Source organism: Diospyros lotus, chromosome 1 (genome assembly GCF_014633365.1).
Source record: "Diospyros lotus cultivar Yz01 chromosome 1, ASM1463336v1, whole genome shotgun sequence".
NCBI classification, from domain to species: domain Eukaryota; kingdom Viridiplantae; phylum Streptophyta; class Magnoliopsida; order Ericales; family Ebenaceae; genus Diospyros; species Diospyros lotus.
In genome coordinates this window covers 28,332,263-28,355,788 of record NC_068338.1, presented here as the reverse complement: position 1 = coordinate 28,355,788, position 23,526 = coordinate 28,332,263, and the positions used below count along the sequence as shown (strand labels likewise).

The following is a 23,526-nucleotide window of genomic DNA, read 5'->3' as shown; positions in this document are numbered from 1 at the left end:
CTTAATTGGTAATGGATTTTTGGGCCGTAGGCCCAAGATTTTGGCACCTTAGGAGGGACGGCCTCAGTAAGTTTTGTCACGATCTGTGGAACCACTCTTGCTCTCCTTGGCATTTCCAGTTCTCAGTCTGCTCGTCATTTGTGCCGTTTCGTTTTTCCAACATGAAAGCAAATTGATTTATCTATATTTTTAAAAATAATTTAATATGTATTGTTTGAGATAGCATTATCAATTCTCTTACTCGCTTTTAATATTATGGATTATTATATGATAATTAGTAATAATGAGAAACATATTCAAACTTAAAATTTAAAATTTCAGTACAAATGGGTGGCTCCACAAAATTATCATCTTGAGTGGTATATTGTAGCATTTTGTTTAATAATAAAAGCGCAATATGGTAAAATCATAAATAAAAAAAAATAACAAACGAGAATAGAGACCAGAGATTAGAGAATTTATGTATATAATAATATAATTAAAAGTTGATATATTGTTATTGTAAATAAATTCATCCTCTCAAATTAATTAACCTCCATTCCATTTGAAGCAAATCCTATTTAATTTGATCTAATTCATTGTGTTTCAAAATAGGGTGTTTTGTTATTATTGTACGTGACCAGCCCTAATAATATTCCACCAAAACTTTATCAATTAAATCAATAATCTAATGATTACATTAATGAGAATAGAAATAGAACCATGACCTTAGACTTGCAGAATGGGCAATTACGTACGAACCCTCAATTGGCATGGGGGACAAGTCTTCATTGATGAAAATGTAAAGATGGTTAATCAAGAAAACATGAGGAATTAATAAGATAAGATCAGGACAAAGTGGACCTCACCCCATTAGTTAAACACCTACTTTAATATATATATATATGCAATATAGAATCCATTAGCAGCATCTCAAATATAGTAAGTAGTATTAGGAGGGTCATTGCTGGCATTTACCCTGTTAGAAGAGATAATCCAGAATTAGATTAGATTAATCAAATTTGATTACTGATGATGTTCATTTTTAGATATTTATTCAATATAATTTATTGTGATTTGTTGAATGGCGTATTAATTTAATTTAATCTAACATCATGCACGTCCACGCTTACAGCTGTTTCGTCAGTCTATTCTAATTCCAGTCAGTCAGTCAGTCAGTCACGCCATCAACTTAGTTTGAGTCGTCCTGCCTTTAATTAGTTTGTGTTCCTTCTCTGAAGTAGTCCAATTAACCCAACACTAAAGCTCTCCAAAAAGTCCATATCTGCACTCGTCCTATTCTCATGCCCACTCCAAATTAAAGAAGAAACTTCTCTTCCACTCGTTCTAAATATGTCGCATCTAATGTTCTTGCCTTATTTTTTAATACAAGCATATATACTTACGACACTTAGTCGGGTGAATCATCCATTTCTATCACTCTCATCTTACAATTGTCTTTATTCAAAAGAAGTTTTCATTACAAAAGAAGTCTTGATTTCATCCCAAGCAAGATATCTTGAAATCCTTATGCCTTAGGTTTCATTTATTTGGTTAGTTTCTAAGTTTTGTATCTCATAACAAATTAATCACTCTATTTTAATTCTTGTCCCTACAATCACCCAACTTTGATTTTTATTACAATTAAATCCTTTTTTTTTTTTTTATCTTTTGCCAAATTTCATTAACGAAAACTAACATCAAAATTATTTGATGGCGGGGTGTTTTGTTAATTTTCACATTAAATGATTTTTGTGTTTATATTAATGTATATTATGCTAGTTGATAAGAAATTAAAAAAAAGGATTTAATTGTAACAAAATAAAATTTAGTAATCGAGGTGACAAAAATAAACTATAATAACCCATTTGTTCAAGTTCAAAAATTATTCATGTAATTACTCATAATTTAATAAAAATTAATTAAATTCGTCAGACTTGTTCCTTCCTGACCAAAGAAGGCGATCGGAGGCGGGGCGTGGGCTCCGACGATAAATCCGTTCGGAAAAGAGGGCGGCTGACGCCTGCAAGCACTCCGATGATTAAGTGAGTAAAAAAGATAGTGTATCAGTGGGTTAGGGATAAGAACATACATTGGTTCTGAAGAAAGTAGGTTGATATAAAAGAAGATGTCATCATGCATGCATGAGTCGTGCGTTTGCAAGTGACGAGACTGGATATTTGGTGCCGATAGAGATTCTTAGGCGATAGCATAGTGGCGACGGGACTCTAATTAATGTGGATGTAATCTGTCATTAATGAGGACAAGATCTAAAATTATCGTGCGGATATCTAGTAAGATTGCAATGATATTGTGGTAATTTGGCGTTGGACCAAGGTGTGATCCAGAAGGAAGACTAGATTGGGCCGAGATCGGGTTTAAGGAGAGGATTGAGATTGGGCCTAAGAGGACCAAGATTAGGCCTAAAGAAAAAATCGAGATCGGCCCAAAGGATACATAACTAAATAACATAAACTTATAGCATGGGATTCCCCTTTTTTTTAAAAGAAGATTCTGTTTGCAGAGCAAAAAGCATGGGAAGAAGAAAGTGATGTGGGAGGGAGGGAGGGAGGGAGATTAATTAATTAATTAAAATTAAAATAGCTTAAGATTAATTAAGAGGTCGGCTTCCATTTTCTCCCACTCAAAACGAACCAGCACCTGACCCCACACCCGCCCCATTATTTCTATTTGTTCAACCAACACAACGACGACGACTACTACTACTAGTACTCTGTTCTTACCATAGCTGTCTGTTCATTTATTAATTGTTAATGCTTAAATCCATTGCAGGAATTTGTCTTGCATTTATCGACCATTCTGATCTGATATGAGCTGTCCACCGACAGAATATATGTTAGTGATAGATTAATGTTTTATTTTTTATATGATTTTAATTATAAAAATTAATTATATTTTAATAATAAAATTATTTTATTAATTTGATATTTAATTTTTTTATATGATCTGTTAAGTACTAAAATAAAAATTAAATTTATCATACAATCCAACGTTAAAGAAAAATCTTGTGATAAATTTTTTAATGGCATTTGAAATATTCTGATAAAAAATATTTTTAAAAATAATTTTGAAGTGGAGAAAATATTTCAAATTAATTTTTTGACGATTGCTGTAGTAATTTTCAGAGGCTACAGTAATTTTCAATCGCTATAGTATTTTTCGATTGCTATATTATTTTTACTACGGTATTATAGTACTATCGACCGATTTGCTCTCATTTGTCGACCGTTTTCTTTAATCTGTCGATCAACAATAGTTTTACACTAAATTTGTTGACTGTTTTCACTAATCTGTCGACAAATTTTTAAAATTTCACTAATCTGCTGTCTAATACTCTTCATCTGTTGATTGTTTCTGTAACAGAAACTTCTAACAGCTAGTTTTTTCACTCACTCAAAGTGTTTTTTCCGCTACTAACGGCAAGATTCTTGAAAGGGATTGTGAAACTTTATAAATAAATGGTAGATGGATAATTCAAACCAACCAAGAGAATTGATTTGAAGTTTTCAAGTGTTCATTTTTTCAAGAGTTTAATTGTTTCATTTGTTTTTCATTTTTCTCTCTAAATGTTTTGATTATCATTTATATTATTTTATTTAAAACTTGTGTTTATTTTAAGAGATCTTATAACTAATAGTGTTTACTCTTAAATTCTCTATTTTATATCATTATTGATTTTCCTAGCAAGATTGTTGGAGTGCCTACATTGATTATAGAATATTGCATTTCTTACTTTGTTCATAGAGAGCTTACTTGTTCAAATAAGATGTTTGTAAATTCCTAACTTGTTACTAGAGGGGCTATCCGAAGATAGATGAGAATTATAGTAGATTGTTTGAAAAATCTTTAGTGAATAGTTAAGAAAGTGGATTAGACTTAGTTTAAATCAAATCACTATAAATTGCTTGTGTCTCTCATTTTGTTTTTGTTCTTGTTTTACTTATTGTGCCAAGCAATACTTCACTTGCAATTAAAGGCACATTTTTCATCGTAAAGGATTTCAAATTCAATCAAATTTCTAAATAAACTAATTCATCTCATCTTTTGAGTTTTGATGCGATTACCATACAAACCTAACAACATCTAATACTCTTGCCTTGTTCTTTAATACAAGCATATATAATTACCACACTTGATTAGGTGAATCATCATCTCTATCACTCTTATCTTACAATTTTCTTTATTCAAAAGGTGTTAATTACAAAAGAAGTCTTGGTTTATCCCAAGCAAGATATCTTGAAATCCTTAAGCCTTATGTTTCATTTATCTGGTTAGTTTCTAAATTTTATATTTCATAACAAATTAGTCCCTCTATTTTAATTCTTGTCACCACAATCACCCAACTTTGATTTTTGTTACAATTAAATCCTTTTTTTGATCTTTTGTCAAATTTCATTAACAAAAACTAACATCAAAATTATTTGATGGTGGGGTGTTTTGTTAATTTTCAAATTAAATGATTTTTGTGTTTATACTAATGTATATTATGCTAATTGATAAGAAATTAAAAAAAGGATTAAATTATAACAAAATAAAATTTAGTAATCGTGGTGAGAAAAATAAACTATAATAACCGATTTGCTCAAGTTCAAAAATTATTCATGTAATTACTCATAATTTGATAAAAAATAATTAAATTCGTGAGACTAAATAACATAAACTTAATAGTATGGGATTCCCCCTTTTTAAAAGAAGATTCTGTTTGCATAGCAAAAGGCATGGGAAGAAGAAAGTGATGTGAGAGGGAGATTAATTAATTAAAATTAAAATAGGTTAAGATTAATTAAGAGGTCGGCTTCCATTTTCTCCCACTCAAAACGGGCCAGCACTTGGCCCCACGCTCGCCCCATTATTTCTATTTGTTGCAACCCACATTACTACTACTACTAGTACTCTGTTCTTACCACAGCTGCTGTTCATTTATTAATTGTTAATGCTTAAATCAATTGCAGGAATTTGAGTTCATTACTCAACCACGTACCCTCTTACCCATCTTTTAATTTTATCTCCTCTCCTTCAATAAACTGCCCCCCTTTTTTATTGAAGATATATGACTTGGGTCCGTAAAGAATCTGAATGAATCCAACTTCTAGCTGAAGCTTCTAATTACAACATATTGTTTGTTTATTTGTTTGGGTTCAGCTATTGGCATCAGATTGATACATACAGAGTTCCTCCTCCGTTTTTGAAGAGACGTGTTATGAAAATATCTTGAACTAATTTGATTAGTATATAGATATGTGTGTGTGTGTGTGTGTATTGCTATGGCTGCAAGTCTGAAATGGATGCTTATCTAATGCGTGTTATGTTTGTACTCAACTGGGCCATATCTACTTATCAATGACATCAAAGTCAGTCAATTGTATTTATAGTTTTTCTTCTTTGATACCTCAATACATAAGAGAATTTCATTCAAAGAACTGCAATTCATTTGGTTGGTGAAAGTGAAAAGGGTGAGAATTATATTAATTAATCTGATTGTAAGGGTTACTACGCGGGTGTTAGATTCATTTCACCCATTACAAACTAAGTCCATTACCATTTTATTATTTAAATTGGACTTCAGTTGGTTGAATTGTGGAACATTAGTGTAATCACAGTTAAGACACATGTGAAATGAGGAAGAAGAAGAGGAAGAAGAAAGTATTGAAATACTTACTAAACCAACCATGGTAGGATTGGTGGCTTGGACTTGAGATTGCGTGTTGCAATCAGATTGTGTTTTTTAAGACAGAGATCCAGAAAGTCTTAATTAAGCCGTCTAAATTGTTTGGCCTCAATATTTTACTAAGTTTCACGCGGATGTGTGATATCGTATCATCATCATTCTCTAATAATAAAATTATTATAGGATTTTCAGAATTCCAACTTCCAATAATAATAAAATTATGGTTTAATTGGCGACAAAAATGGTTCAAATGTCTATTTAAGAAATTTTCTTTTGTGTTTATGCTTTTTTTTTATATTAAATAATTGTTATTCTTATTATTATTGTTGTTGTTTATAACCTTAGGTGGCGGCAGAGAATGGAGCATATATATATATATATACATTTAAGCACCAGTGGTCATATTATAGATTCCTATTCCATTGGTCGCTTTGATTATGGATCATCGGTTTGGTTCTCACTTTAGGGACTGTCATTTGAAAGCTACAAAATTTAAATCTATCATAATTTTTGAGATTTTTTTTTTTATCACTGAGAAAAGACAAGGCAGATAAAAAAATAAAAATATTAATCTTAAAATTATCATAGTCGTTGTCGCTCGTGTTCTTAATTTTGATAAAAAAAATAAATTATATATAAAAAATTTACCTTATTACATATGATAAAAAAATTAAATTTATGACTTATGAATCATAACTTATCATTATTCAAAATAAAACATTAGTCTCGAAGAACAACAGGTGGTGGGATAATATTAACATATTCTATGTAATTAAATACTAGAAAACTGATAAGCGAGTCCATTAGGATGATGTGCCCAATCTCTTTGATCTCCCAAGCATGTGCGGATCCGAAAATCTATGCTTTTCATTAATATATGATTAACATATATAATCTTATAATATTAATATTTCACTTATATCATACATTCATGCATCAATCCGCCCAAAATTTTCAACCCGCGCGTCTTTTGATAATTAATTAATAGCCATTATATTTTAAATTTTTATATATAAAATAATATATTTAGAAAATTATAATATTTTGTTTAGTTTCCCAATGTTGGAAATTGACGCAACAAAAGCAAGACTACCAAGCGTAATTGCAGATTGGAAAAAGTAAAAAATGGAGGAGTGGAGGCGGCACCGGGCAGGCAGGGCCTGGCTGCCCTACGCCGGTCCCAGTTATTGTTCTTGGGATAGTCGGAAGCAATAGATAAGAGCTGGATTTGACATTTGAGCGCTCCTTCCTGCCCCTGCCCGTGAACCAGTCAAACGAGATCATCTAATAATTCTCTCTCTGCTACGTCCAGTCTCCTCTTTTTACTTGTCTTAGGCAGGTTTTAAATTATTTTTATTAAAAATATTTAACTTAAATTATATATTAATTCAATCAGAATGCCCACAATTCTATCTACTACTAATTAGCTGTCATATATCTCAATATTAGAAAATCAAAAATTTAAAATATTAGTTTCACTTTAAGCACTCATTTTCATTGAATCACTGTTTAAATACTAATACAATTAAAAAATAATTCAAAACAAAATTAGTCAATTTCATATAAAAGAGCGCTTAAATAAACTATAGTTATTGATATCTTACATACTACTCAAAATGTTGATATTATTTTGGTTTAAATATCTATTAATATCAGTCATTAGGCAATACCAATTAATATTAATTAATAAATGAAAATACATATACGTTGTTTACGCAAAATTATTATTTTAGTTAAACTATATATGTTTATCTTAGGTTATGATATTTTTGTTGAAAAAATTATTGTATTTATATATTTTACAGCTAAAATTATTAATTTATTATAAATCAGAATAGTACCACTTCGTACAAACAAATATGATATTTTATTTAATACGATATTAACAATTATAATTAAATCACAGCTATGAATTATGATTTTAGAGAATCTCTATAATGGTGCTGCCCCAAATAAAAATATCTGGCTGCGGACCGGTGGGTCAGAGTCAGTGACTGGCCATTCCTGACACGGTCAGCTACCCGCTGCCCCCTCTTCGGGCAGCTCTAAATCCGGCGCCCCGCCCCCTTATAGCCCTGCGATGCGAACTTCACCTTTCAGCCGTTGACGCCACACCTACCTCTGCCTCCACCTCTACTTCCGGTGACGGTGGCCAATGATCTAGGTGTAGCGTCTCCGGCGGCCCTATTTTTACATACAAACACACGCACACATATATATACACAGAGAGAGATATTGGGAAACAGGGAAGAGGAAGTGTGATATTCAGTGATGGGTCAGGGGCTTAGTTGCGGAGCGAGCCCGGAGCACGAGCTCTTCACCGCCGTGCAGTTCGGCGACTTGCACACCGTCGAGGCTCTGCTGGAGAGAGACCCATCTCTCATCCACCAGACCACTGTGTACGATCGCCACTCTGCCCTTCACATCGCCGCTGCCAATGGCCGGATCGAGGTGGGTTCTCTGGATTTGTTGATCGCAAGTTGAACTTCTTTTTACTGATCTTGATTGGGTTTTGATCTGCGGGGCCTGTTTTTTCAGATTGTTTCCATGCTTTTGGATCGATCTGTTAAGCCGGATTTGTTGAATCGGTGTAGACAGGTGAGGTTGCTCTTATACTCATTCGTTTACCTTCAATTTCTAACTAAAAAACCAGAATGTGAAGTTGTGACTTCTAATTTCGATTGTTGCTTATGCTTCAGACTCCGCTTATGATGGCTGCGATGCATGGGAGGATCTCTTGTGTGCAAAAGCTTATTGAAGCCGGGGCAAATGTTTGTCAGATTCCCTGATATCTTTTATCAGAAGTTGTGTGATTATGTTTTTCATTCTTATATTTTATCGACTGTTTTCCCAGATTTTGATGTTTGATTCAAGCCATGGGAGGACCTGTTTGCACTATGCTGCTTATTATGGCCATTCTGATTGCCTACAGGCCATTCTCTCTGCTTCCCGTTCTTCCCGTATTGCTGCCTCTTGGTGGGTCTTTCTCTCTCCGTGTGATTGTTTGAGTACTAAATTGGACGGTTCATAACTGGTTATTGTATTGTATTGGATTTCAGGGGTTATGCCCGGTTTGTAAATATTAGAGATGATAAAGGAGCAACACCTTTGCACTTGGCGGCCCGACAAAGACGATCGGAATGTCTCCATATTCTCTTAGACAATGGAGGTCTGGTCTGTGCTTCAACTGGTTGTTATGGGTAATAATTGGCTTAAGCTCATCATTGTTGTTCCAATCTTTGGATATCAATTGTGCCTTTGTCTTGATGAATTAATTCGATTTCTGCAGCTTCCCGGGAAGCACTCCTCTCCATTTGGCCGCTAGAGGGGGTTCTCTTGATTGCATCCGTGAATTGTTGGCTTGGGGCGCCGACCGACTCCAAAGAGATGCATCGGGGTACTGCTCGGGTCACCTTTTGAATTTAGGAATGGAGACTTTCCAATTTATGCCGTGTCAGCTAATCCAATGTGCTTATGTATAGTTTGAAGGTTTTTCTTTGAATGATCTGTTATATTTATTAAAATGAAAGAAGTCCTGTATTGGATCTGAATCCTGCAGCTAGGACCTAAGTTCGAAGCATGGTATTATCTGTACTTCCTCTATAATAACTTTTTTCCTTAACCCGGGTCACGGTGCAGGAGAATACCGTACATGGTTGCTCTAAAGCACAAGCATGGAGCGTGTGCAGCCCTGCTGAATCCTTCATCGGCAGAGCCTCTTGTATGGCCGTCACCTTTGAAGTTCATCAGCGAGCTGAGTGCAGAAGCAAAAGCTCTTTTAGAACAGGCTCTGATGGAGGCAAACAAGGAGAGGGAAAAGAATATTTTGAAGGGGACGGGTTACTCGCTTCCATCTCCATCACATTCTGATGCTGGAACTGATGATAATATTTCTGAGGTAACTTATTCCTTCCCATTAAGGTGCAAATCATTGTTCTTAATCAGGTTGTCCTGGATGAAAATTAATTAAGCTTCATATGTATAGGCCTAATTGATATTAGAATCATATGCAGAAAATATCCACTAGAAACTCCAAAACTGTGGAATTAATTACTAAAAAGTTTCAATGTTGACTTGGTCCTGGAAGCTTGCTACTATAGTTAATCTCCCGGCAAAGCTGACCATAAGCATTCAAATGAAGACGGTTTTGCTTGGCCTGTGAAGTCAAGTCTTCTCGCTTTTGAACTGGTCTGTGGGGGGTGTAACTAATATCAGCTTTCGTTTAAAAGATATTTTCTTAACGTATTATTTCCTTGGCTATACAGTCTTGATATTGGTGGTCTATTTCGAGTTTGCAAACAAATATTTGTTTTGACTGCTTGTTTGATTACCTGCGTTTACACAAGGCGGTTTTCTTTGGGATGAATCATCAAATTTGTCTTGATTTTAGATTTAGCTGCGTCAACTATGTCCTTCCTGTCTGCAGAGGGACAATGAACCATTATTTACAAGAAGATGACCAACTTTTAACTAACAATTTGATCGTTTACTCTGTGCAGGTGAGCGACACAGAATTATGCTGCATATGCTTCGACCAAGTGTGCACAATTGAAGTTCAAGGCTGCGGCCACCAGATGTGTGCACAATGCACGCTCGCGATATGTTGTCACAACAAGCCCAATCCGACAGCAGCTTCCCAAACCGCACCAGTTTGCCCATTTTGCCGGAGCAGCATATCCCGATTGGCTGTCGTGCAAGTTAAGGCTGAAAACCTCAGTAGTAGTGACCACGACACCGCCCCCTCAAAGCTGAGGAGACTGAGGAAGTCGAGGAACTTGAGCGAGGGCAGCAGCAGCTTCAAAGGCTTGTCAGCCATGGGTTCGTTTGGCAAAATAAATGGGCGTGGCTCGGGAATGATAACAGCCGAAAACGAGTGGGTTGACAAGCCTTGATATCCGGCAGAAAGTTTGGTTTCTAGAAATTGATTTGGCAGTGAAAGGAGGAGCCCCCCATGGCCCGACCATTCAGGGCCCCCATTTAATGGGTATATATATATATATAGAGAGAGAGAGAGAGAGAGAGAGAGATCATCTGCAGTGTAAGATTTGAGAAATAAGCAAAAGTATTGAAATTTGCAGGTTTTGGTTGGTGAGCATTGTTGTGTAGTGTGGGGTCAATCGTCAATATATTGTTGTAAGATTGGTTTACTTCAGCTTGAAGAAGCAGTGGCCAGTGGGGGGGGTGCGTACTCCAAAGAAGAAAAGAATTCTTTCTTGTTTCCTTTTGTAAGGTGAAATTCAAACATTCTTCAAATGCCTAGTTGATAATCATAAGTGAAATTCAGCATTCTGCAGTGCTGCTTTATTATCATAATTCTATGTTGTGTTATGATCCTAATCCAACATATATCTTAAGCTTTCATTTCACTTAATCTTGTTGCTTAACTTTTATATCATATTTAAGAATCTTTCAACTAAATTTTTGTAGAGTGAAATAGAATTTAAAATGTATTTCTCATTTGGGATGGAATTATGGGAAACAAATGTTTTTTTCTTTTGACTTGAGATGATATAATGAAAATGGATGAAATAGAAAAATATTAAATATCATAAGATTACTATGCTTATGTCGATGGTAATGAAAATGCATAATATTTGGTAATGAAAATGAAAATGCACAATAATAATGAAATTGAATATTAAGAATATTGTAAAATTCTCTCTCAAAGAGTAATTTTATTTCTATCGTATGATATCAATGTACAAGACCAAATTTATACATAAAGAAAAAGATAAAAATATGCCATAACCTATCTATCTAATAGCCGAACCTAAACAAATAATAAGTCAAAAAAATATATACCCTGAAAATTTAATTCGATGGTCCTCCAGCTGGTGGCGATGGTCATGTGATGATGCCTTCAATAATATAATTTTTTTTTAATTGTGCGTTATCACTCACGTTTCAATAGAATCCGTTGCGTCTATTGTCACTTACTAATAACTATTCCCAAAAAAAAATACAAAATTTTTACTTTCCCTAAAAATCGATCACATACTACTAAGAGTTTCCGGCAAGAATTTACAATCTCCGTATTTGTCGCCCAGCTATGTCTTTGGGGACTGACTTCAATAATATTTGATTTTACAGGTGCGTCTACAGACACAGAAGCCAATTTGAGGGGGGTACTTCACCATCAGCGTCAATGTGACCCCGTGGGGCTTTGGCTTTGGCTTTCAAATGCCACCTGACATGGTTGGCTTGCCCTTCTCTTTCCTGATTTAAGTCTTGTGTGGTACTTCCAATTTGGGAAAATTATATTTTGTATATTATTTTTTTAAGAAAATTAAATAAGATAATAATACTTTTATAAATTATGTGTATATATATATATCATATTGGTTAAGCATATATATATATATATAATTACGTGCATATATCAATATTACTTTGCGATCTGTACAATAACTACATAGATATTTATTAAAAATAGAAAGTCATCTCAATTGTAAATCTAAAATTGTTTTTATATAAAAATTGTGGAAAAATAACGTTCTCTTTAAAAATTAAAGGTTAAAAGAGACAGACAAAAAAAAGTAGAGGAGGAGGAGGAGATTGACTTGAAAGACTTCCCATGTGGAGCCCAATATTTGTATTGTATTGTAAAAGCGGCGGCTGATTGAGAGACAGCTCAGACAGCCAAAGATTCTAACGCTCTCAGATGGTTTACTTTTCCCAAAATGCTGTATCTATTGGTAAATAATTTTTATAAATTAATATCATATATATAAATTTAGAATAATTTTATTTAAAATTAATTAGGGGTCTTTTGTTTTTAACCAAGTAAAATTATATTAAAAACGAGCAGTTAGCCATTGATTATGGGATTGCAAGCCTAAGAATCTATCAAAATGACTTAAAAATAACAAATTTCGGTGATTAAATTAAATATTAATTAAAATATTACAAATCAAACATGAATCTTGAATCGAATTCATAAGATAAGAAAATTTGAACAACACGAACAGTCCTCTAATAAAAAAGACACCTTTTATCACTTAATATTTTCTTTGTTTAAGTGATTATCATAAGGTATGAGTCTAAGAAGTGAGACTATTTTCTATACCCTTGAATTTCCTAAAAGGAGGATGATGAATGCCATTTAAGCTCAATAAGAGGTTGGGATTGAAGTTATCAATTTATCCAACAACTTATTGGCCACACAAAAGGGATATTGATACAGAGAAAAGGGATATCTCATACCTGCTCGATCTCGACGAAACACATAATCCTGAAAAGGTATTTAACATATGTTATCTTCGTAACCCATCAACTGACACAAGTATTGATTCCGTTAAAGAAATATTAATAACGATAATGAGAGATATAATTTATATTTATCATCAATCACTAGATCTAATAAGTGCATGGTGTAAGGTTTTGGGGACAAGACAGTAACATCAAAGTTTGGCTCACTTTGATCGACAAAGATCAAATTTAGTTCAAATGTGCCAAAGAAGATAGGATCAATCAAGGTCCCTTGTTAACTAAAGACAAGTAACATTTAAAAAAGTCAGCATTACATTTCATATGATTAAGTAGGGACAAGCAATGGGTGTTGTGTTACTTAAAATTAGAAAGCATGCAAGAAAAATATCTAAGCCGACCAAAATTAATTTCCCATTGTTGAGTCAACAAAAGAAAGGCTTTGAAAATTCAGTTCCAACCATAAAGTTGAAAAGTCATAGATATATATGCTATTAATAATCCAGCAGCTTGTTACGTACGCCAAGAAAATAACAAGTCATACATTGTTAACTTATTTATATTTGCCATTGCAATTAATCTGGTTCTTGGTAAGACCTAAAATAAAGGGACATCACGAGGTACAATATCTGCACTCAACCACCTCTCATTTAACATATTGGAACCCACCTTAGATTTTTAATTAAGGTTAACTTAATGATCCATTCACATATTATAATGATTTATTTTACGAATATGGTCCCTTTTTTGTTATTATTATTATTATTATTATATTTGTGTGTGCACTCAATAAATTTATTTTTTTCGGGTGTCTAATAAAGTTGGGTTAATTCTTTTTTCTTTTTTTTTTGTTGTTTTTTCCTGATCGAAATTTTAAATGAAGCGAAGACAATAGAAGCGGGCCGAGCCTGGGCCGTTCCACCAAGTTGTTAAGCTGCTTGTATTCTTTAGGCCCATTCTCCGGCCCGCTAAGCTTCTCCATTGCATACTTACGGCCCCAAGGTTACATTTTTTCTTTTTTCTTTTTTGTTTTAAGTATTGGCCTGTACAGTACATATTGTATCCAAACAAATCTGGTACAGTAATATATTTCATTTTTCAATCAATTATGGGTGTTTCTCGTGTTTTTGCTAGTTTATTGATATATATATATAACTGTATATATTATATATAGGTGTGCATTTTTACTTAAATGTTTTATTTAAAGAGTTATTTGTTTGTCTCTTAAGAAAATACTTTAATGTGCTTCAATCATATAATTTGTAAAGTTGCATTCCAATTGCGTTCCAAGTATAGCGTGGGAAAGCATTTGGAACTTAGCAAAACGATTATAGAACAAATAAATGTGTCGGCTTTATGATTACTGTTCTCATTAAGAAACATTAATGCGTCAGCTTTGGCCTTTGGGTGGGCAGAGAAAGGCAATTTCTATTAAGCTCTACTGGGTTCCACTGCATCTGGCTGTATAACAGCTCATTTTTTATAGGTGGAAATTTCCCCATTTCATAAGCTGTCTCATGTTATGTTGTCGGACAACATAATATTTGTGATCTGATACAAATAAATTTAAAAAAAGATATGGGCTTCATCTTTCTCTCTCTCCCACCCACCCTTTACGTGGTCTCATACGAATAACGTAACATTTGTCTGATATAAATAAATTTAAAGTAAGATATGAAGTTCATCTCTCTTCCCCATCTACTTTTTACATGCTCGCATCGGATAACAAATCATCTCTTATTGTATTTAATTAATTTGTATATAAAACCATAATATTTCACGTGAAACTAAATATTTGTACATAATTCACCTTGAATGTTAAGTCTAGTTCATTGAACAATATTATTCATTATTCCACCAAGAACCCAAAAAATAATGAAGCTTTCCTTACTTTTTTTTTTTTTCACATTTTTCATTCTTTTGGTAAAAAAGAATAAACCTGCATACAAGTTAGGACCCTTTGTTTACTTACTGCAATCTTCCGCCAACCGAGAATACACTAGCTAGGGATTTTCTTCCCCCTACTGGCTGAATCAACGTTGAAGAATGTCTAATTTTCTCGGGAAAGTCAATAGACTTTCCTCTAAAACAAACACGGTAAGTCATGCAAACATTCGCAACCCACAACACGCGCAGACACAAAGTAATCTTTTAATTTCTGATAAGTCTAGAAAACGCGATCTTGATTGCATTTCACCAAAGAAACGATCGACATTGAGCTGAGAAAACTAACCCCTGAGAAGATTATACAAAAATGGAGCATGCAGATCATTACCACACCTATATAAAATAAATGATGATAACCTGATCTAGTTTACTTTTCTGGCTTTCTTGATCCTACCGCTCTCGCCGAGATCTGCAACAAGTGGCGTAGGAAACAGTGATTCAACCTCGCCCGACAGATCGAGAAGGAGTCGCCGCCGGGTCGCCGCGTTTCTTTTACCCGGAGTCAAAGGAAGCGACTTGGGCTTTCTGGGCGCTGGCGGGCATTTGGGGACCAACGGAATCCTCTGATCCGACGAAGTTGGAGTTCGACACCTCCCACTATCATGATCGTAATCATCATCGGCGGCGTCAAATTTCCCGAGAGACGGCGCCGTAGTCTTTATCGTTAGAGAAGAAACCAAATTCTGATCTTGAAGCTGATCATGATCGCGGTCTTTTGAGCCCACAATTAAGAAAGAAATAAATTTCATGGCGCCGTTCAGAGCCGTCTCTGAGATGCCCGTAGATAGCGAAAAGGAAATTGATGACCTGGGTGTTATTCGCTCATGCAGCTGATGAGCCAGAGAGTACGGAAGGAGAATATTTGGGGTATCAGTATCTTTCAGAAGAAACGACAGCGAGGAACAACAAGGAGACTTTTTAGAAAAGCTGAAGACTTTGGGTGAGAAAAAGGATGGATGAGGATGATGGTGATATAGAATTGGGCTACTTGCTAGTCAAGAAAATCATCATCATCGTCTTGGATTTCAATTCGTTGAGTGACTTGCTCGGATTATAGCCATCCCAATGTTTTCGCCCGCTTCGCCCAGAGGATCCAATGCTGAATTCAATACAACATGTGTGTGGCCGCGCGCGCGCCTCTCTCTCTCTCTCTCTCTCTCTCTCTCTGAAAGCACTGAAATACAGGCGATTGATTCTTGGCAAGTGATTGATTCTCGCGTTTTCCCTATCGATTTCAACGAGCTTTAAAGCGGCAAAGCACGTGGTCATGAGCTGCCAAACCATCTTAACGTTAAATACTTCAACAATATTAGGGAAATTAAGTGCGTTGCTGGCCCAAATAAAATTATGAAAAATTAATTTATTAAATATTAAATTTAACCAATCAAATAGTAACAGTACTAAAATAATAATTAAATTTAAAGAACCAAAACGAGTTTTATCTTTTTATACATGGGTGCCCCATTATACCCTTTCTTTAGAGATGTAAATCATGTATAATGCTATATTATTTTAATCTTTAACTTATTTTTTTTATATGGACTATATCTTATACTTTAACAACTCTATTAAGATAACAAATGATTATAATATTTACAGTGAATAATAGGTCAGAGCTTTACTTTTAATTTTATAATATTATTAGTGGTTATGTATCTTATTTTAAAATAACATGTAAACATAAAAATAAATTTATAATACTCTTATATGCACATTTTATTTAAAAAGTATCTCTCCAACTTGGTAGGCTGTAGGCACTGTCACGTCACGGCAAGAATGCTTGGAAAAGCGGGGGGGGACCCGACCTGATTAGATTGCTTGGATTTCACCATCATGCACTTTCTGTCCTATTTTCTTTTAGCATATATTATATATTCATTACCTTATTTATTAATTTAAGAATAATAGTTGAGAAATATGTTTATTATATAAAGATGTCTATTCTTATTTTTAACTGTATTTATTTTTTGTAATTCGAATTATAAAATATTTTAAATATATCTAAAAAATATTTATTTCTATACACTTTATTTAAAAAAATTAAAATATTTCATAACTTTTTTTTTTTTTTTTAAATAGTATAGTCTGAATCGAAAATCTCATCCACTCACCTCGTGCTTGTGGTTAATGATTTTGGTTCCCTTCCCTCACCTCCCATCATTATAATGTCCCCATCCATATCCAACCATTTCAAATCCCCTGGGCCTCCCTGCCCTGCTGTTGCCATCCACTTTTTTTCCAATTAATTACTTTATTTTCATCCATACACTTTTAAAATTATTAAAAACTTCAACATTAAGACTCATATAACTATCATTCATTGTGCATGCTAGCTCTATTAATGATGATATTTTTCGTGTCAAAATTTAACATCTTAAGTTTGAATCTAATACTTAACGATCGATTGCTTAGATTAGTGTTATTTAAGGAGTGAGCTTTCAATTGTTTTGATTAAGTATGAATAATTTAACAATCGAGTTGGATTTATATACATATAACATATATACCACACAAAATTAAAATCTAAAGGTCAATTTAATTGAAATACAGTTAGTCAAATTAATTAAAATAATCAAATTTTGTTCAAATGACCCAAGTTCAGAACGTTTACTAAGAATTTAAAATATTGTAATAATTGCAATTAATATTAACCTATATTTATCGTGGTGATAATTGTTGGAATAGTGATATGGTAGTGTGTGAAAATTTAAAAATTATTGAGTATTATATATACACAATGAAAGCAAGATTGTACATTAATTATATGTACATTGGGTATTTATGTAACACGATATTACTTCATAAGTAATACAATAAACAATGCATCTGAACCCCGATGTCAGATAAGTGTAGAAATTATTTTTATATTAAGATCGAATCCTCTTGAGACTGTGGAAAGCCTAATCTGTCCACACCTAGCAAACCTTTTGATATCAACTTATTGTCCCCGTCTTGTACTAATTAAAGGACGCTGAGTCATTCGCACCCGTTAGCCTCTTCTGGATTATCTAGAAATTCCCAACTCAACAATTGAGCAATCTACAACTAGAAATATAAGCAGAAGTAGAGAATAACATAGCAAAGAATAACAAATCAAGAGGAATAAGACATTTGTCAATCATTTTTCTTCTTCCCCGATTTCTGCTTCTTACAGAAACTTCCAACAACCTACACGTGCTACCCAAAGGATAGCCACCAAGACGACACGTGTAAGTCACCAATCTGAGCTAAGGCAGTAGAAATGGTCATTTCATTCGAGCTATCGAACGTTTCCCAACTCTTTGAGAAAACAGTCGATCGACTCTTTAAACTATCGATCGTTCATTCCTTTAGGAAAAATCAATTGACCATTTATAGAAGCAATTGATAGTTTCGATTTGCATGTTATATGGTCCCATATTTAGCTGTAACCGGTTTATTAACATTTAACAAATCACCTCATTTACTCTTAATAACATATTCTAAACCATCATTAACTATTAATAATGCTAATAACATAATATTATGGATAATTTCTGAACCACCTCTTATGGACTAAACTCTACCAAGTAGGTTGGCCCAAACTCTCAAAGTCCAATGGGCCTAAGGCCGAGGACACCTCAACAAGGTCGCAGATTGCTGAAACTCGAGCTTTGACAGCGAGAGTAAGTGAGCTCCCAGCAAGACCTTTAGCTCGCTGGCCAATCTGATCAGTTTGCAAGAAAAAAAGGCCGCGTAATAACCGGAGGCAATGTCCACTTGTCATATCTGGAGCAAACCACATCCTTGATAATGCTGAATCAATTCTCGATTTTATGGAGCTGATAAGGACAATTTATCCCCGTGATATTATCCTTTTATATTTAGAAGTCATCAAAATTGTAAACACCCAATTCTATAAATAGGGGTCGAAAACCATTGTATGGGCATAATCAATTACATACTGTTACTTTGCCAAAATTATCAGATAACAGTTGTGGATAGGCATTATTTTGGCTAAACCACTTAAAAATTCTCCTTGCATTCGTGTTTATTTTATCAATGCGGGCTGAAGAATCATGATTGACTAATTCTGAACGTCGACACATAACATGTGTATAATCTTGATACTGGACGCTATACCATATGATGTGAGACTTTTTATATTTACTACCTAATAGCAATCAGATAACGTCAAACCATTTTGACGACGGTCGAATACTTCAACCCATCTCAAAAATCTCTCCATATTCTCGAGATATTTTGAAATGCTTTGTGTAACGCCTAGCAACGACCTAGAACAATAGAAAAAACAATAAAATATAACTTTAAGTGAACCTATTATAGTTGTCGATTACCATGTAATATAATCTTTCCATCACTTAACATCCCGATTAAGCAAAAGTCATGATATGATAAATCCTCAAATTCAGTAACTATGTATTTGATCTTATCAACATGATTAGATGACACCTCATGAAACTCTTTCCTAATTAATCATACTATTTTGGCTAAGAACTTTCCTATCACACTAACAGACGACAACAAAAGACGTTTGCCCCAACTTAATGAGGGTGACAGATTCTATCTATGAGCACCTACCTCCATGCACCATCACTATAATACCATGTAAATGAACATCTTCACCTCGCAATTGTATGGTTTAGTGTATCAACAAATCTCGCACACCAATACACAAGACAACTGTGTCACTTCAAATTAAATGATCAATTACACAATTATAATTTGATAACAATATTATTATCCACTATATTATGTGATCAATCATTCAATGCATTGTTTTCTAATAACCACTTACGAGTTTACTATCACATGCTACGCGGTATGTGACTCACAATTGTTAACTATTAGTATCTCATATTAATCGAGGTAGTAAACTACGTGCTAATTCGTAATCGATCAATCAGAGTTCTCATCTGAATAATGTAAAGACCAAAAACATTTAAAAAATTTCATTACCAGATAATCTTGTCATATATTCTTAACACTTTAAGAATAAGAATCTCAAATAAAAAAATCATAAACTCATTTATAAAACAAACTGGAGACATAGTGAATGATGAAAAACTTGCCTTTATAAATATGTACAATGATACATCATATATATTTACATGCATACTATATGTCATTTAAATTTAGTATTAGAAGATATCACTAACAATAATTTTATAAATAACCTAAATTTTGTGATTTTTTTGTAAAATAATTATATATTTTGGTCAATTCAGTGTATTTGATTAAAAACTGAACCACTAGTTTTAAGAATGAATCAAAAATTATTTTTTTCTTTGTAGATCAAAATAAATATGAATTAATAGAAAACTAAACTAAATTAACCAAAATTAATTTGTTCCGTTGAGAATTTAATTTAATTTTAATTGAACCACTAGCTAATAGCATTGCTCCTCAAGTGACTTATTATATTAATTCTTTCAATTGGGTTGGGCCCATGTATAGAGTCGGGTCATTGATGAGAAACGAAAAGAGCATGGGAAATTCTATTTGCAACCACATATTTTACTTTCCGTAACCTACTTTTAATATTCTTAAAATATTCTTAAATAAAAACTCATATTTGCCCTCATTTAAATCGTTGAAAATTAACTACTCACCATTACTCCTCAAGCGCGTGCACCCACTTTCTTACCCACCATGGCCACAATCATTTTTTCAAATAGCAGCAACTATAGTAAATCAATATAAAATAGTAAAAAATTATTAATATTTTTAAAAATTAAAATAATTTCTCAATATTATCAAATAACATGCATTTATATAATTTATATTTAAAAATAACATAATTTATAACATCATAAACATCGATCATTAGTTAAATAACATAATTTATATATATTACGAATAAATTAAATCACATAATTTACGAGGAGTGATGAATTAAAAAAATAAAATTAATTAAAAATTAAAAAATACTCTTCCCTGAAGCCCCGAACCCTGGGGTTCGGGGCCTAGGAGATACCCCGAAACTTGGGATTCGGACGATTTGGATTTCTCCGAACTTTGGGATTCGGGGCATCCCCCATCCCCCGAATCTTAAAATTCGAGAGATTGAAAGAATTCCGAATCTATAGATTCGGAGAAAATCAATTCTCCCGAACCTTGAGATTCGGGAGAATTGATTTCTCCTGAACCTTGAGGTTCAGGAGATATATATATTTTATATATTATAATATATATAGTTATAATTATAATTATATATATAGTTATACATAATTATATTACATAAATTATTATATATATAAATTATTATAATTATAACTATTATAAAATATAAAATATGTATAATATATATAATTATTATAAAATATAAAATAATAGAAAATCAATTCTCCCGAACCTTGAGGTTCGGGAGAATTGATTTCTCCTGAACCTCAAGGTTCAGGAGATATATATATATATATTTTATATATTATAATATATAGTTATAATTATAATTATATATATAGTTATAATTATATATATATAATTATACATAATTATATTATATAAACTATTATATACATACATATTTTATATACATAAATTATTATAACTATAACTATTATAAAATATAAAATATGTATAATACATATAAAATATAAAATTGCAAGTTGCCCCTTGAACAGCGTGGTTCGAGGGAGCCCCAGCCCCCCGAAACTCTCTGTTCGGGGGGCGAGGCTTCCCCCGAACAGCGTGGTTCGGGAGAGCCCCAGCCCCCCGAACAGCGTGGTTCGGGGGAGCCCCAGCCCCCCGAAACTCGCTGTTCGGGGGCGGGGCTTCCCCCGAACAACGTGGTTTGGGGGAGCCCCAGCCTCTCGAAACTCGCTGTTCGGAGGGCGGGGCTTCCCCCGAACAATTGGGTTCGGGGGTGCCAGTTCCCCCGAACGCCCAGGTTCGGGCGCTAACCAAGCGTCGGTCGAGAACTCCGACGAGTCCCAACACTATTACATCTACCATGAAATCAATTAAACTAGAAGGTACAATTTTTACTGGTTATGCGATTTGGAGGACTTCAACAGGCTGGATGAGGCAAGCAAAGTCGGTGGCGCTGTCACAGAAGAAGAATAGGGTTTGATGCGCGTGGGTGTAGTTTTTGAGAGTTGAGTGTGTGAAGGGTATATTTGGTATGTAAATGGTTGTAAAAAATAGTAAGTGTGACTGTAAATAGTAAAATTTAATATTTTAATTAGAATGGTTACATAAAGCAAATTCTATGATTGTAAATAGAATTACCCAAAGAGCATTCGATTAAACAAGGAAAAATTGAAACAGCTGTAATTTCGCGGGAGGCTGGGGCGAGAGGCCGACACGTGGCGAGATAAAATTTGATGGAGACTCGAGACTGGAACTAGCGGGCGGCCAAAATTGTAGACGAGAACTTCGGGTCTAAGGGTTTTTACATTTAAAGCGCATTTCATGTTAATTTGGGCGTTAGTTTCATTTCCCCATTGGTTCTCAAATTTAATTTTTTGAATTTCAAACTCCCGACACTCTCAGACCGCGGGCAAGCTCAAGGTCGCTCTTCGTTCAGGCTCCAGGTTCCTCTATCGCTCTCACTCCCTTCGCTTAATTTGTTTGATTTGTCTTCGATGTATAGATCGTTGCCGATCAGAATTTTTCCTGTTTGTTTGGGAGATGCGATTACCCGGATAAAATGTCACTTTGATGCCCATTTTTTGTGGCCGCCCTTGTTTTTCTCAGAGATATGGCCTCTGTGTTTCTCTACATCGATAGATACCTTATTTTTGCACATACGTAGTATGTCCGTGTTATTTGATGTGAATCGATTACATCGTCCATGATACGTGTATGTTTCTTGTACGAGTGTTTATTACCTTCTGAACAAGTAGCTCAACTCATGGGGAGTTAAATACTTTGTTAGGTTGATATTTTGATTATCAAATTGTTTTTCTGCTTACTGATTTGGGGTGAAATTTCTTTTCAAGTTCTCAACCTTTAGGGCAAGCACATTCTTGTGATTAAAAGCAAAAGGTAATACCTGATTGATGCAAATATAGTTATGGCAACAAAATAAAATATAGCATGATTGATGCACTGCTATTAAGAACAAAAATATGTATAGTAAGGTTGAGTATGCAATAATTTTCTATTTCTAGTGAATAGCTTCTTTTCTACTTTATAAGAAGCATGTGCACAAAAGACAACCAGTTATACAGTCGAAATTTAGTAAAATTGTATGAGACACATCAAACAGGATGAAGAAAATGGAAGTAAAAAGGAACAAAAAAAAGTTTTAGTAAGTATCCTTCTGCAAAATGTCTCAAATACATTCTACACATAAAGAGAGCATATAAAATATAGAAGGGCTAGTGTATGAGCAGATTGAAGGATACAGAGATCATTACCCTAAATACTTGCTCAGAAACAGTAAGACTTAGCTCTTTTGGTGCAGACCATAGTTCAAAGGGCACTCTTGATTGGTTGTATGTAATGGTATGAGGCCTAAAATTAGAGGATGTCCCAATTGTAAGCAACATTAAGAGTTCAGAAAGTTTCAGAAACTAAAATAGTTGCATAGGATATGAACAGTGGAATTTGAAAAACTAGGAGAGTTACATTGGCTGTGGGACATCTAGTTGCGATGGTGTTGGTTTTTATCTCTGGCTGTACAATTTATAAGGAAGAAAGTCATGTCAACAATTGATAATTTGGATGTGACAGTTTTGGGAACTTTAAAATTGACGTAGCTTTGGTAGAAGAGAAACATC

The 23,526-nt window shown here is 33.8% G+C and overlaps 3 protein-coding genes across 4 annotated transcripts in view; 2 read left to right on the top strand and 1 right to left on the bottom strand.

The window, feature by feature from the left end:
• The first annotated feature begins 7,733 nt into the window (after positions 1 to 7,733).
• Positions 7,734 to 10,981, top strand: LOC127791081 (putative E3 ubiquitin-protein ligase XBAT31). The gene is made up of 8 exons (XM_052320831.1): positions 7,734 to 8,119; positions 8,207 to 8,266; positions 8,368 to 8,439; positions 8,523 to 8,644; positions 8,728 to 8,868; positions 8,958 to 9,065; positions 9,308 to 9,566; positions 10,168 to 10,981. The coding sequence occupies exons 1-8, from the start codon at positions 7,940 to 7,942 to the stop codon at positions 10,558 to 10,560; spliced, it is 1,335 nt and encodes a 444-aa protein (XP_052176791.1). The 5' UTR covers positions 7,734 to 7,939; the 3' UTR covers positions 10,561 to 10,981.
• A 3,842-nt stretch (positions 10,982 to 14,823) lies between these two features.
• Positions 14,824 to 16,019, bottom strand: LOC127814128 (cyclin-dependent protein kinase inhibitor SMR3-like). Its single transcript, XM_052355405.1, has one exon. It carries the CDS (start codon positions 15,568 to 15,570, stop codon positions 15,184 to 15,186), a length of 387 nt encoding a protein of 128 aa, XP_052211365.1. The 5' UTR covers positions 15,571 to 16,019; the 3' UTR covers positions 14,824 to 15,183.
• A 6,151-nt stretch (positions 16,020 to 22,170) lies between these two features.
• The window catches only part of LOC127791769 (actin), a 5,448-nt gene continuing 4,092 nt past the window's right edge, over positions 22,171 to 23,526 (top strand). The window contains exon 1 of one of the 2 annotated variants that reach the window (XM_052321800.1): positions 22,171 to 22,335. The gene's annotated coding sequence lies outside the window, so the exon portion shown is untranslated. The remainder of the gene's footprint in view (positions 22,336 to 23,526) is intronic. The other variant, XM_052321808.1, reaches the window with a different exon arrangement.

Coding starts and splice junctions, on each gene's coding strand:
- LOC127791081 (XM_052320831.1), top strand. CDS start 7,940: ATGGGTCAGGGGCTTAGTTGCGGAGCGAGCCCGGAGCACGAGCTCTTC. Junction 8,645..8,727: donor TCCCGTATTGCTGCCTCTTG/GTGGGTCTTTCT, acceptor ATTGGATTTCAG/GGGTTATGCCCGGTTTGTAA. Junction 9,567..10,167: donor CTGATGATAATATTTCTGAG/GTAACTTATTCC, acceptor TACTCTGTGCAG/GTGAGCGACACAGAATTATG.
- LOC127814128 (XM_052355405.1), bottom strand. CDS start 15,570: ATGAAATTTATTTCTTTCTTAATTGTGGGCTCAAAAGACCGCGATCAT.